This window comes from Protopterus annectens, chromosome 4.part0 (genome assembly GCF_019279795.1).
Source record: "Protopterus annectens isolate FY-2018-M chromosome 4.part0, PAN1.0, whole genome shotgun sequence".
Taxonomy (NCBI): domain Eukaryota; kingdom Metazoa; phylum Chordata; order Ceratodontiformes; family Protopteridae; genus Protopterus; species Protopterus annectens.
In genome coordinates, this window is record NC_056733.1 from 71,548,110 (window position 1) to 71,562,794 (window position 14,685).

The 14,685-nt window shown below is 39.4% G+C and overlaps 1 protein-coding gene across 1 annotated transcript in view; it reads right to left on the reverse strand.

Annotated features, from left to right (window-relative positions):
* The window catches only part of SCPEP1 (serine carboxypeptidase 1), a 488,555-nt gene that overhangs the window by 199,921 nt on the left and 273,949 nt on the right, over positions 1-14,685 (reverse strand). The window contains exon 6 of the mRNA XM_044069708.1: positions 12,358-12,430. Within this exon, the coding sequence (XP_043925643.1) occupies positions 12,358-12,430 (73 nt within the window). The remainder of the gene's footprint in view (positions 1-12,357; positions 12,431-14,685) is intronic.

Genomic DNA, 14,685 nt, shown 5'->3' on the forward strand with positions numbered 1-14,685 from the left:
AAGAAAGATACAAGCTAAATGTGCAGATGACATGGGATAAGATCAGAAAAGCTATACACGAGATGGAGAGGAAAAGCCAAGAGTGCCAGATGGGTTCCCCCCAATATTCCATAAATGGGGAGGGAAGAAATGTGGAAAGTCCTAGAAACAGAATACTATCTTAAAGTATGAAGAGGGCCAGGATAACCATACTGCATAAAGGGTAAGAGAAAGGGAGGGAATGGAAAAACTGTCTCTGATTAATGTAGGTATCAGGATTTTGGCAAAAGTGCTGGCAGGAAGACCAGATGAAGTATTGCTAAAAATGCAAATGGGGCAAAACTGCTTGATGTTAGGAAGGCAGGAAAAAAAAAAAAACTTGTGGGACCTATTGAAATTTATGCTCAGGGAAGAAAGGAAGCAGGAAAGAAAATGTTGGATTATGCATTTTGACCTGCAGAAAGCATTTGATATGGTGAGGTGGGAAATCATTTTTTCTAAAACAAAATTAAGGTCCCAGGAAGCAGGGGCAGGCTTCCTGGGAGGCCTATTGTGAAGGATGCTTTTAAGAAATTGTTTGGACTCAAATCTAGAGGCTAAAGGGGAGTCAAAAGCAGACAAGCAGAGATAGCGGATAAGTGGACCTCAACAGAAGAACAGGCCAACCCAGCACTGAGCAATTCACACAAAAGAGAAAGAACCAAAGGAACATCCACAGTAACTGGATCCAGGTTACGAGAAAGACACCAAACAGAAAACCTCTTCCATTTGGATAAGTAAGATTTCCTAGTAGTAGGTTTCCTGGCCTCCTGCTGGACCCGAAGCACATCCTCAGAAAAAGGTGTCTGTAAGGGATCAAAACCCTATCACCCACAATGTCAGTTGAAGTGTGGACCGGTGGGGGTTGGATGAGAAATCCCTTGTCTTGTGTGAACAGTTCCATGTTGTGAGGTAATATGCGATGACTGCCCTTGGCAAGCGGCAGAAGAAGAGAGAACCAATACTCTCTGGGGCAAAAGGAAGTCTCCAGCAAGATTTTGGGAGCATTGCGTTTTATCTTGAACAGGACTTTCAAAATGAGAGGAAGAGGAGGGAAGGCATAAAGTAATATTAAAAAATAGATATATAAAATAAAGAAACATTCCCTTCCAAGAAAAAGTGAGGGCGTCCACCTTCCAAGACTGAAGGGATGGGACTCTGGCTGAAAATAAGAGGAAGCGGTCTGTTCAGAGGGGAGGCAAATAGATCTACTTGAGGAGTACACCACTGGTGTACATTGCCCAGCAACACACTCCTGTGAAGCATCCCCTTATAGGATAGTGTTATGGACCTGCTCAGAAAATCTACCACTATGTTTTGATTTGAAGACTACCTGAGGGGTCAATCTGATACCGGAAAGCTAGCTCCCAGATGTGAAAAGCTAACCTGCATAGGAGAAAAGACCTTGTCCCCCCTTACTTATCGACACAGTACATCACTGGAGTACTGTCTGTGACACTCGAGTGGCTCCAGAAGAAAGAGAATGAAAAGCCTGAAGAGTCATTTGAAGAGCTCTCATTTCTTTGCCATTGATGTGGTCTTTCTTTTGATGAAATGGACAAAGGCACTTTATCTTCAGAGGGCTGAAGGAGGCCTGCCTTCCACATAGGAGGCATCCATGAAAAGTTCTTGAGTGGGGAGTAGAGGTTGAAAAGGAAGCTGTGGGTTAAGGGACAACTGATGAATCAACCACTAAAGTTCTATCTTGAGGCATGGAAGTAGAGGGACTAGAAAAGCTAAAGGATGAGAATGATGAAGCAAAACTGACTTTATAAACCACTGGAGCTTCCTCATGTGTAGCTTAGCTGTAGGTAACATAGGAATGGTGGAAGTCATGTAACCCAGAGCCCTCAGAAATTCTCTGGCGGTTGCTGAAGTCAAAGGAAGAAAGGACTGAAAGAAAACAATAAGGCTTCGTGTTTTATCTTGCTAGCATGAACAGTCTGGATCCTGGAACCCAAAAAAACATGATCCTGGAAAGGAGTCAAGAATGATTTCTGGAAATTTACTGTAAACCCTAGGCTTTGCAAGAGAGAATGGTGAAGTGTAGATGCTGAAGTAAGATCTCTTAAGCGGCAGCTTGAATAAGCAGGTCATCCAGATAGGAAACACCTGTATCCCTCTTAGCCTGCAGTAAACAATCACAGGAGCGAGCCATTTGGTGAAGATCCTTGGGGCAGTATAGAGGCCAAAGGACAAAGCAGAGACCCGAAAACACTAGGAAGCAGAGAAATGCAAAAACTTCCTGAAAGGGGGTGAATAGGAATGTGTAGATAAGCATCCTTCAGATCCACAGAAACTAGAAAAGCCTGAAGGAGTAGCAAAGGAAACAAGGTCTGAAGGGATAGCATCCAGAAGGAGACGTCCAGTGGAGGTGGTACAGCCAAAGAATCAGACAGAGCTTTCTTGGTCTTTTTCTTCATAGACAGCTGGCCCTCAGGCCAGGAAGATACTTCCATGGTATCCTTAGCCAACAATTGGTTCCCAAGATAAATTGCTAGGGAAGAAAGCCAACTCCTTAACATCTTAGGGACAAAGGACTGACAAATCTCACAAGACATATGGTCATGAGAAGCACCTAAACAGAACAAACACTGCTCGTGACAATATTATGGGGAATCTGTCTCCCGCATTGGCATTTCCACTTTCTGAATGACATGAAACCCAACAACCAGATTACAAGGCAAACGTAAGGTAAATAAAAACTAAAACCCCAATGGGACACTTATCTGAAAGTGGTAGAAACAGCAGAAGAATGGGCTTTCAGACTGATGGCAAAGAAGTCTAAGGATGGTATGTACAATTGTCACCTTTATCCCCTATACTGTGCGCAAGGAGCATGTGTTGATATATGGCGTACCCTTTACAACCAAAAGGCTTTGGTATACTTGCCGGTTGTTGGGCTGCCGTTGGCAGGATACTGTAAAGAATATAGCAACAGTGATATAGAAGGACATCGGGAGATCAAAGCCTGAGGATACTACATAGGTAGGATCTATTCCCCATGAGATTGATAAAGGAAAACAGAAATGAGGATAGTAGATGCTGGAGGTGTCAGGAGAATAAGGCAGGAATGATGCACATGTTCTGGGTTGGTGGGTGGGCACAAGTCTGGAAGTGAACACAGAAGATTTGAGGAGACACACTTTAAAAGAAAGAAAGAAAAGTTGGAAATTCTGTATATGGGATATAAAGAAACAGGAAAACATCTGGAGAGAAAGAGAAATGATGATCATCATACTGCTGAGTACAGAAGTTAAAACTGTCATCACTCAAAACTGGAAAGGGACAAAAACACTGAGCATGAATTACATAACAGATTTCTGAACGTGGGGTGAAATGGCAGAAACAGACTAAAATGAGGAAGGAGGTGGAAAAATGAGAAAGCAATGAAAAGACGTATAACAGCACTACAACAGTGAGTCAGGAGAAAGGAGAGGGTGAACCCAAAGGGAAACCAAGGTGGGGAGAATTAGAATTGGGTAGGAAATGAGGCAGCCAACTGTTGAAGATGCATGATATACCATGCATGAGGTTTGTAGCTGAACATAATATACTATATGGAGTCAAAGTTTAAAATAAAAAATAAAAATCTGCTTTCCAAGTAGTAAACACCCTTACAGTTTTGGTCAACAAGTTTTGCTGGCTCTCAAGCATTTTACAGCTATTTAGAGCATTGAGTTTAAGTTGTTTACCTGCCATATTATATAAGGAAGGCATTACAAAACAGCAATAGATGGCTGGAGGTACAGTGTCAGCCTTAGAGATTCAGCAAGGATTGCTACCTTAGTGATTGATGCTTTAAAAATACAGAAGTGCACATGGGGCCAACAGTATCCAAGTATCCTAAAGCACCAGGAGCTTCATAAATGTAGCAAAAGTTAGCTGGCTTATTGGTAATGGAAGATCCTGATCAGACTTTGTTAACTGTGTTAAAGTCAGCAAAATTATCTACAAAAAGAAGCTCAAGCATTTGCAAGCTTGACTACAGAAGAGGAAAGAGTGACCTGTTTACTGATGGATCAGCAAAATACGAAGCAGGTATTACATTATGGACTACAGTGGCATTGCGATGAAACTGACACAGTTATGTATAAAGGAAATGGAGGGTCAAGCTGTCAAAGATGAACTAAGTGACTAGTGATCAAACAGTTAACAGCTAAGTAAACCAATTCATATTTACACTGACAGCCGGGCAACACTACAATGAGACTGGTGGCCACATTTACATAAGGTAGGATGAAAATATATGAAAAACTTTAGCGTGAAACAGAAAATGAAAAGCAGACCATCTCGAAGCAGCATCAAGGATGTGACATTTTGTCAGACATGCTCAGCTCTGTTTCTGAAGAGAGAAAATACAACAAGCATGCCAACCGAATGGCAGCACTCAATTACGGACAGTGAATAAGAAAAGAATGCCAAATGGGTGCATTATCAAAGTGGACATTTTTGGAACAGATGATACTATACAATGGGCCAGAGAGCACAATGACATGGTACAAGGAAACAGTATTTGAAAAAGAGCTAATAGTGTGGAATTTGTTGGGAGATAGAGTGCAGTTACTGTAACCCACATGGAATTTACTGAAACGTGATTGCCAAAGGAGAGAAGTGTGTACACAAACACCAAAGACCCCTTAGAAAAGACTACTAAAATGGCAACAAGCAGAGCAGGATAATGAGAGAAAAGCCGACTGAGGCTGCATTCCTACAAGGGATACATTTGTCTGCAGCCAGCACAACCATGAATGAAATAAGTGGAATGAATAAGGACGTGCTGCAGCACTGGACAAGTGAAAAATGGCTGAAGCTGATAAGAGGAGACAGACCTGAACACCCAACTCTCCTGCAAAGGATAGATCCTACTTTAGCATAGGCTGGACAGTGCAGCACATAACTGGGTCAGAAAGGTACATTTGAAAGAATGTCTCTTTAACCTAAAAATAGAAGAAGGGGTATCACAGAAGCAAAAGGGGTAGGTACTCACAGTTAACAAGGAGAAAAAAGGATGCACAGAATAGTATAGGAACAAAAAAGGGTGAATCAGAGCATGACTGGCTAACATCGCTATGCACTGCAGGGGTTCTGGGTAGAAAGGCGAGGAAGCAAGGGCCATGACAACAGGAGTGGGACAAGGAACACCCACTGTACAGGCTGTACTGGAAAGACACAAAGGGAAGAGATGCAATGGAGTAGTAATCTACATAAAAGTAGATCAAATGCTAGGTCACAAAGGAAGGGAAACAGCACCTTGTGAAAAGGTCTAGGGAACAGACTAGGGTAAATATCCTGGGAGTTAAGGGAAGTGACGCAGGCGAGGGCTAGTTTACCAATGTAGTGCAACATCTCTCCAGAGTTAAGGGACAAAGAAGAAGAGTGACTGCTTGTGGATAGACAATAAATGAGCAGTGTAAGAGTTAAATATTATACTGAAAGTGAACAGAGCAGATTGGGAGATTCCACAATCAGAGTAGAGAGAGACAAGACTGCTTGGGCAATGAGGAATTCAGTCATCTAGTACAGGATTGTACCACAAACAGAACCCTGGATGAAGTCTTAAATAAGGAATAGGGTTCATGGATGCCTGGCTGAAGGCACCATTAGCCAACAGTGATCATGCCACTTTGAAGTTAGAGCATGAGAGAAGGATAAGAATATGAAGGACAATGGTGTGAGATTTTAGGGGAGTGCATTATGCAGAGTGTGTGGAGACTCACAGGTAAGTCAGGAGTTTGGAAGCAAAATAAAGGATGGAATATGCTATGAAAATCAGTTGAGGATGAAAAATACTCAAGGCTATGGACAAGGCAATGAAGAAAAGACAAAAAGAAAGTAAAGATGGCTAATATGACTATAAAGGAATGTGGGGCAAGACTTTAGGTCAAAAGACGGAGCACACGAGGTGGATGTGAGATAGCTAGAAGGTGAAACAGGAACGGAACAAAGGTATAAGCAAAAGTGTGACATAGGAAATGAAGTTAAGGCAGCAAGGGATATAGTCAAAATAAAGGTACCAGAAAGTGTCAAGGAGAACATTTTAACTATAAAAGAATGTTTTAACTTTAAAGCAGGCAGGATGAAAGAAAGACAAACAGTCAACATAGGAAAGACAGAAAGACATCACAGAAAAAAAGGGGAAAAGCAGATGTACAAAATGATATTTCACCTCAGTCTTCACAAAGGAAATGGACAAGAATGTGCCATGCTGAGAGAGAAACAAGACAGAGTGTGAAGAGCATGGGCAAATACCAGAATACAAAGGAAAAGGAACAGGAACAGGTTGCTCCAAAGGGGGAGTTAAAGCACAGGGACCAGAAGGACCAACTCCCAAAGCCCTTTGGAATCTGGCCAAAATGATGATGGATATCCTACAAGAGATCAACAGATTAATAGCTACTGCAAAAGTGACTGAAGACCAGAAAGAAAAATCACTAAGTGCAGCACCCTTCTTCAAGGAGGAAGCAAAAAAACTAAAAGGCCTATCATGTCACAGTTAACAGCAGTGACAGGGTAAATAATGAAGATAATCCTGAAAGAAAAGGTTGGGCACTTTGTATGAGGAAAAATGGGACAAAAAATTGTTTTATAACCAGAAGGAGCCGTCTCTGAAGCTTGATCCATTGAACTCACAAAGGCCTTTAATCAGCTCCAGCATGGGAACTGTTAAACTGTAGAGGCTGATGGTAGGAGACAAGGGAAAGTTTTGTTGAAGGTGATAGAACACGTGGTTGTGGTGAAATGGACATCAGGAATTAGTGAAGTGACTAGTAGAGTACCACAGAGCTCATGGTTTGGTCCAGTACCCCTTAGTGCGTGTTTCAGATGTTTGATGAAAGAGACAAAGATCAGCCCCTATACTGATAGTATAAAATAGATGTAAAAGTGGTGATGGTGGAAGATTCTATGGAAGGATTTGAACAGTTTGACCAAGACGGCAGAAAGGAAGCATCTGAGGTTCAGTCTGTAAACAAATGCAAGCTACTACTAGGGCTACAGCAAACCTGGTGTCAAGTATCAGCTGAGGAGTGGAAGTACATGTAAAAACCGAAACAGAAACAACCAGAGTAAAAGATGTTCCAAAGTAAAATATCCTAATAAAAGTAAGTCGTTAAACGCCATGCACCAATAAACATTAACTTTACTACATGAAATTAAACAGCAAATGCATTTTTGCTATTACTTAATCAGCCTTGCTGCTTACCATATAAAAAATACAGCCTTTATAGCATCGATTAAACAATTAATGATGTCACATTCAAAAGACTCAAAATCAGCAATTTAAAGCAAATCATAATTCTAAATTAATACAAAATATATAAAGAGAAAATAAATTAACAATTAATGCTTCAAACATTTACTCTCTAAGATTGGTTTTAAAGAAACTATGTCATTCAAGCCTAGAAACCTTTCGGCTTCCAGCTCTACAATCCAGCGCAACTTAATTTGTGTATAATTCTTTAAATCACCAACACCACGTTGATTAGGTTTAATAAAAGAACACCTGGAATTTAAAACAATGGCAAGCAACAAGCCTGATGAAGCAATAGGGGAAATGTGTTTGCTGTTTAATTTCATTTAATAAAGTTACTGTTCTTTGGTGCATGGCGTCTAAGGACTTCTATATTTATTGGAATGGAAGTACATGATCAGGGGGCCAACTTCCAGAAGCAAAGAAGAAATGTTACTAAAATCTGTGTAAGAAAGGTGAACTATGTTGTTTTGGCCACCTAAGGATTAAAATAATAAAATTTGTTTTTTTAATCCAGGTTTTCAGCAACTTTGCAATTAAGGTTTTTGAGGAAATGCAGTAAATGTTGGCCTCCATCTGGAAGGAAAAAGTGTGGGTCAGACACTCCTGCAAAACAAAGGAAGCTAGTGATTCAAAAGAGACAGGAAAATGGATCCATTTATGGATAACCTATCTTTCTGTTATGGGAAATATCTGTTTAGTTTCCAATCATGAGATATCAAACATTTCTGCATGCAAGAGTGGCTAGTTTGCGTTTTTCTGACTTGCAGTGTAAATGGCTTAGAGGGTAGACTTCTTCTGAAATTCCCTCCCCAGATCATTATTGCTAATCTGCAATATATCTCCCACAAAACTCAACTAGACAAACGTAACAGAGAACTGGGTCGAGTAAACCTTTATACAATGTCTGACACACTGTTTTGGCACAGTAATGTATAACCAGACATTGTTTATTAATGTTTATGCAAATTTATAACCCTCTAAAAACTGAAACTGAAAATAGTCCAGGTGGATCCCTGTTCTACCCAGGTCAACTAAAGTAACTGTCGATAAAACTTCATAACTTACCCTGAAGCTTTGCAATCGAACAGCTGGTTATGTTAGTTATGGGGATGCAGTGAGTAAAGACCACCACACAACATGGAGGAATGTCTATTTCAGCAAGTGCTGGTTTGCTGACCAAGCATCTTCCAAATGGCTTTAACAGGACTTTGACAAAACACCGAAAGGAATGGGTACCATCATGTTTGCCAATTCATCACAGCGATGTATTATTTTCCATGACAAATAAGTCACTGGATTCAGATTCAGTTTGATGTTTGTCAATGTTGACTGTGTATTTTTTATTTAATTATTAAATAAAGCTTACTCTCAAGCTTTAAGGGTCTGGAACATCTGATACTAGATGAATGACAGCACCATCCTCATGTACATCTAACTAGAAGAATGGAGAGGACAAAGGTTTGGCCAAGAGCCTTGAAAATGTTAATATCCAGATTCTGGAAATCATGAACAGTTTATGCACTTAACAGTATACCTTTTGAAGACATTCAGTCTGAGTCAAGTCATTCAGGTAACTGTGAATGTTAGCTGCCGAAGATGTGAGGTGAGTAAATACTTCAGCCAGGCATACGTGAATACTCTGGCAACATATATACATATATATATATATATATATATATATATATATATATATATATATATATATATATATACACACACACACACACACACAGACACACACACAAGTACAGTTTTAGCAAATAACCACTAGCAATACAGAAAAATATTTTATAAATGCTTTATAATGAAGAAAACAATTAGCAATGCAACTTTGTAATGGTAAAAATCCAAACACTCATCAGGCTGAGCAAGGAGGCGGCATGGTTAGTTGCCTATTGGGAGCCAGGATTCGCCACATCATGCATGCACTCAGGTCCTTATACCACAGGTCTACACTGCAGTACTAGTACATATGGGTTTAAATAACCCACAACGTACATCCCTGGACAGACATGAATGATCTCTCAGATTCTGTGCCTGAAATAGGTATGAACCTAGTCCTGAGCAGAATTTTACCTTCACCTAGAATGACATCACAACATCAACAAAAAAATGATAGACTTCAACAACTGGCTTAGCTTCCAGTGTCATTCAAATGGGATACATGATACATTTCAGCCTGGAAGGAGATGGCAGGCAGTCTTAACTGTTTTGCCAAGGATGGCCTGCACCTTTCTCCTCAATGCTTTCTTATACTGTCAAAACCGTACCCACTCCCATAGTGCCCTATTTAAGCAATGTCAGTCTCCACAAGTTTCCAACACAACAAAACAGAATTAAGATAACGTCAAGACACTGCTGCTCATTACCTTAAAAAGCTCCAATCCTTACGGGCATTCCTTAACCTAGAAAGCACTGGCATACGCATCTTCAAAGAGACCAGGTTCAAGGCTACTGACAGCACCCCATCAGTGCTATGTGTCAATACCTACCATGTGTTAAGGCCCATTGCACTGGATGAGACACTAGAGATGGCAGTATCTCTATAGTCATAAAACAAAACTTAGCCTCCAGACTTGTTAGACCAGATAATGAACTGAACTCCATGCCCAGCTTAATTAACAAAACCTCATAGCACATAACAGCCAACTACAGGATCCCCTCTATGTCCACCTCTGTTCCAGTCAACACCTCCTACCAGACTAGCAGATGATCCCTAACCATTCAGCCAAACACAATTCTCTTAAGAGACTTCATTACCCCTCTATAAGCTGGGAAATCTATACCTCTCCAAACATATATGCCTAAATATTTCTGGATTTCATAAATACAAACTCACTGGACCAGCTAGTCCACACCCAAACCTGGAGAGTCAAGATTTGTGACCTGGTTCTCACCAATATGGGTTAACTCTGTTCCCGAACAACTGTAATCCTTCCCTAATCAAATCAGACCATAAACTCTTCAGTTTCACCTTAAGAATGAAGTCAAATGCCTTTGACAAATACATCTACATTCAGATATTATGTTAAAGTTAATCTTCCAAAACTGGTTGAAGACCTCGTTAAATTCAACACTACCTTCCACGCATCTGTGAATATGAAATCTTTCACTACCAAATTCTATGCACTTGTAAATAACTGCAAAGAAGCACCTGGATCCGTCTGAAGTAAATATAATGACAAACTTAAAAATAACCGCCTACTGTAGAATCCAAACATAGGTCTACAGGTTTATAGGTGTTTACTAGGCTAATGACCACAGGGGCCTTTTTAAACCTAGCTATGCATCCCAAATCTCTGACAAGTTCTTATACCCTTGATAAGTTTAAGTAGGGGTTTGGTAGGTGAAACATTTACAAGCTGGGGCTCCACAATAAAAGTAAAAAGCTCATCACACAAAAACAAAAGTAACTTTCCAAATGCTCAAATCACTCTTGCTAAAGTTAACAGAGAATGCTGGTTCCTGAGCAAATAAACTAAAACAAAACAGGAGTTTTCAGCCACCTGGGTAAGACAGTCAAAGCCTTATTCAACTATATTAGAAACAGAAATAATGCTCATAGTTAATGTTATCACATTCTGACCCACAGGATAGCTAATTTACTGACAGATAAATGTAGCTCTAGCCCCCCCCACTCTAAGAGAACATACCAGCATCCATACTCCACCCATGTCTTTGAAGCATTACCTAAGGCTAAGAATAATGCTGCTATGGATCTGAATAACATACCAGGCTGTGTACTGGCCAACCTGAAACATAACCTGCCCAAATCCCCTACAACAGACCCGGGTAATTTATGATTGGAGAGATGCTGTGAGATATTAAGTCATGGTAGGATGAAAAATGGCACAGTAGGAGGAGAAGAATAGAGGATAATCTGGAAAGTAGCACAATTAAGTACAGGTATCTGTATTTTATACATGTCATGTAGTGGGGACGTAACAAAGAAGGAAACAAGAACTTGCAGGACATTACGAGATTCAGTGATGGGAGGGAAGAAATATTTTCTATAAAAGAAGAGAGGCAGGTCGTCCTGGTATCTTCTCTTGAATGTAAGGAGTAGAGGGGTATTACAGTCTACAGTACACAGATATAGTCAAAATAAGATGAAATGAGGACTTATTTGGGAAAAGAAAAAGATGCAATGCAGAGTAGATAGGTACTATTTGGGAGGGTTTTGATTATAAAAGCAGTATAGGAGACAAAGATAGTTGGGAATGGGACTAAAAATAAATAGAGATGGGGAACTAGGAAACAAGAAATATAAATGTATGTATACAAGCAGTAAGGTCAGCTGGGGAGGGCTTTGGAGTAAGAGTCATAAGTGAAATGTGTCCAAGTATAGTACTGGAGTTAGAGGGAGTGGGTGGGAACTGAGGGTAGGGGAGTGAAACGAAGCAGAGCGGGTTTCCCACCTCAGATCAATTTAAAAGCGAGAGCAATCAGTTTATAGCCAGGAAAAAAGCAATTAAAGAGATGAGAGTAAATAGGTTGTCTCTCATTTCCTGAGACAAAATGGTGGATGAGCATACTTAATTTATTCCACTTAAACCAAACAGTACAATATATCTTCCCTACTTCATCTGAAAAAGTCTATGTATACAGATGAAAGCACTTACCACTTGGTTTCAGTGGAATAAAAGGCAGCAAGTTTGCTTAGCTATCACCTTTTAGTTCATTTTAATTGCTGTAAGTGACACAACCAGTTTGAAAAATGAAGTAGCCATTTGCTGCCCAAGCAGCGCTTACCTATCAATAAGTTTGCCACCAAGACTCTGCATTGGTATGCAGGCATCAAATTCAGAAATTTTCATCAGTTTGTGCCAGGCTTGACAAACAGTGTAAGCTGCAAAAAATAATTGCCAGGATCAGCTGCTACATGCACTTGGGTAGCTGGAGTACAACATAACAGCAAGCTCTGCCACCAAGCTCACATTACCTATGTATATAATATTCAGGGAAAATACCAAACTGTGGATGGAGGAATGGAGGTGTCAGATCTAAAAATATATTTACTCAGTCACAGAAAAAAAATGCTTGATCCTGTGTGGACTTTATTCAAGAGGCAAGAACTTTATTACCTAGTGGCGAGATCCAGGAGTCTCCAAGGGCAACTCCAGAAAACTTGCACTTCACTATCCCTTTCTGAATGGCCTGTAAAGAAAAAAAAAGAAATGTGATTTCTAGTAGACCATATGTTATGTGGCAGCATCATTTGTCATTTTTGGGTAATCATTGTTTTGCTGCAGAGCTACCAGAATAACCCTACTCTGTTCTACTGACACACAGCACGTTTGTTAAAAAGGCCATTTTCAACAACAACCTAAGCCAACAAAAGAAAAGCTGTTAACACACTTAAAATCATATTTTACAGTTGCTTAGCAAAATCTCATACAATTAAAATACCGAAAGTTTTGTTTCATATATATATATATATATATATATATATATATATATATATGTGTGTGTGTGTGTGTGTGTGTGTGTGTGTATATATACATTTTAATTAGCAAAAAGGAGAAATTTGTTTAGTTTTTAATTACTATAATTTTACCAGTACGAATAACCGATTAATACAGATACAGAAAACAGTATTTTGTTTTGTATTATGACTGTTTTGTCTCTGAAATTAAGACCTTAAAAGAATAAGAATTCGATTTGCCACACTATGCCCTCCCCATCAAATAGAAAACTCAGCTTTGTGTTCACATAAGGTGAATCAATGTCTTACTACACAAAAAAATATATACAACTTGCACATAAATAAGAATAAATATTGAAATGTGTTGCCTCTCCCAGAGGCATATACTCTGCAAAGAAATTCCCCCTCAAGTGTTTCTTTATTTCCATATGAGCCATGATCATGCCACATGTTAGGCACTAGCTGCTCCCAGTACAGTGCCATCACAAGTCCAAGTGCTCCAAAGACAGCCTTGTATGGATCCAACTATTCATCTTGCTAAGTACAACTTCAACCACTTTGCCATCTCTGCCTTGCTCATCATGGCTTCTAGCTGCTCACTTCAAGGTGTGCAGTACTGATCCTATTTTTGTACACTTATAAAGCAGTTGTGTTAGGAGCTTTCTATAAATATAAATGTTAGTCAGTGTTGAAGCTCTGACTTTTGGAATTCCTGTCTGCAGGTAGCCTGACTGCTGGTCCAACTTCCAGAACTCTACCCTCCTCATGGGGAAGAGGTTAAGGTGCCACAGTAAAAAGGGGCAACCAAAAGTGCTAAAAGAAAGTGGAGGCAGAAAAAGTCAGTTGATTTTTGTGAGGAAAACACAGAACCAAGCAAAAAGCCATGTGGACACAGGCAAGACATGCATATTCCTTATAGACAGCAACCCGAGAACAAAGCTCTTTGCATTTTTAATGATGCTGCTTCAATGTGCCACCAAAACTACATAGATAAATTAAAAATCCCTCATGATATTCTTCTCTTCTGTTTTTGTATTTCCTGAAACACTGTAAAAAAATTTGCTATCAAGTCTCAAAATGTGACTAGTCCATATGGGAAACAATACATATTCATTTTTTCTTTAGTTAACATGATAATTCAATCCTTCCACTCTAACTTCCATGTGTTTCCCTGTTTTCTTCACTCTGATCATGCAGCACATTAACTATATAAACACATAATCCACTTCCTTACATGCAACCATTCTCTTCTCAAAGAAATGTATGAATTTAGAAAATATGGAATTAACTTACACCAGACTAGTGATATATTGGTATATTAAAGCAGTGCATTGATACAGGGAAGGTCTAATATTGTTTTAGCTCATGTTTAAGTGCAGCCATCCATTTTCTGTAAACTAACTTTATCCTGTACAAGGTTAACAGGTGTCTCAAATCCTGTCCTGGCAGGCAGTGTAAGTGATAATTTGAAACTCATTTTAGCCAGTCTTACAGTCAGAACACACACTCACTAAGAGTACAAACAGGTAATTTGGAACGTCACCCACCAATCTGCTCATATCTTTAGGAAGCTGGAGAAAAGTAAAGTACCTAGAAAAAAGTAGCACATGGAGCAGATACACACACAACTTTTTTGTTACCTATTTTACCCATCTTTTTCTTGGATTTGCAAGGGCTGCGACTGCTAGTTTATGTAAACCTTCAGAATTTCCCACAAGTCCTACTTTCCTTCAAAACATTCTTGATTCTTGAGGTCAAAACACCATTCTCTCATTTAAAATATATAGTTCAAATTATTTTTTAATGATTTTAATTACTTATTTAACTTTCCACATTCCTGAACATTTACAATATACTCTGCCATTTTTACTTTAAATTCCATAATGTCCTACAAGACAAAAAACTTCAGTACACAATTTATCCACATTCCAATATTCAGAGACTAGTACAAAATCTGTTAAAAGACCTTTGAAAATAAGCCCCAACC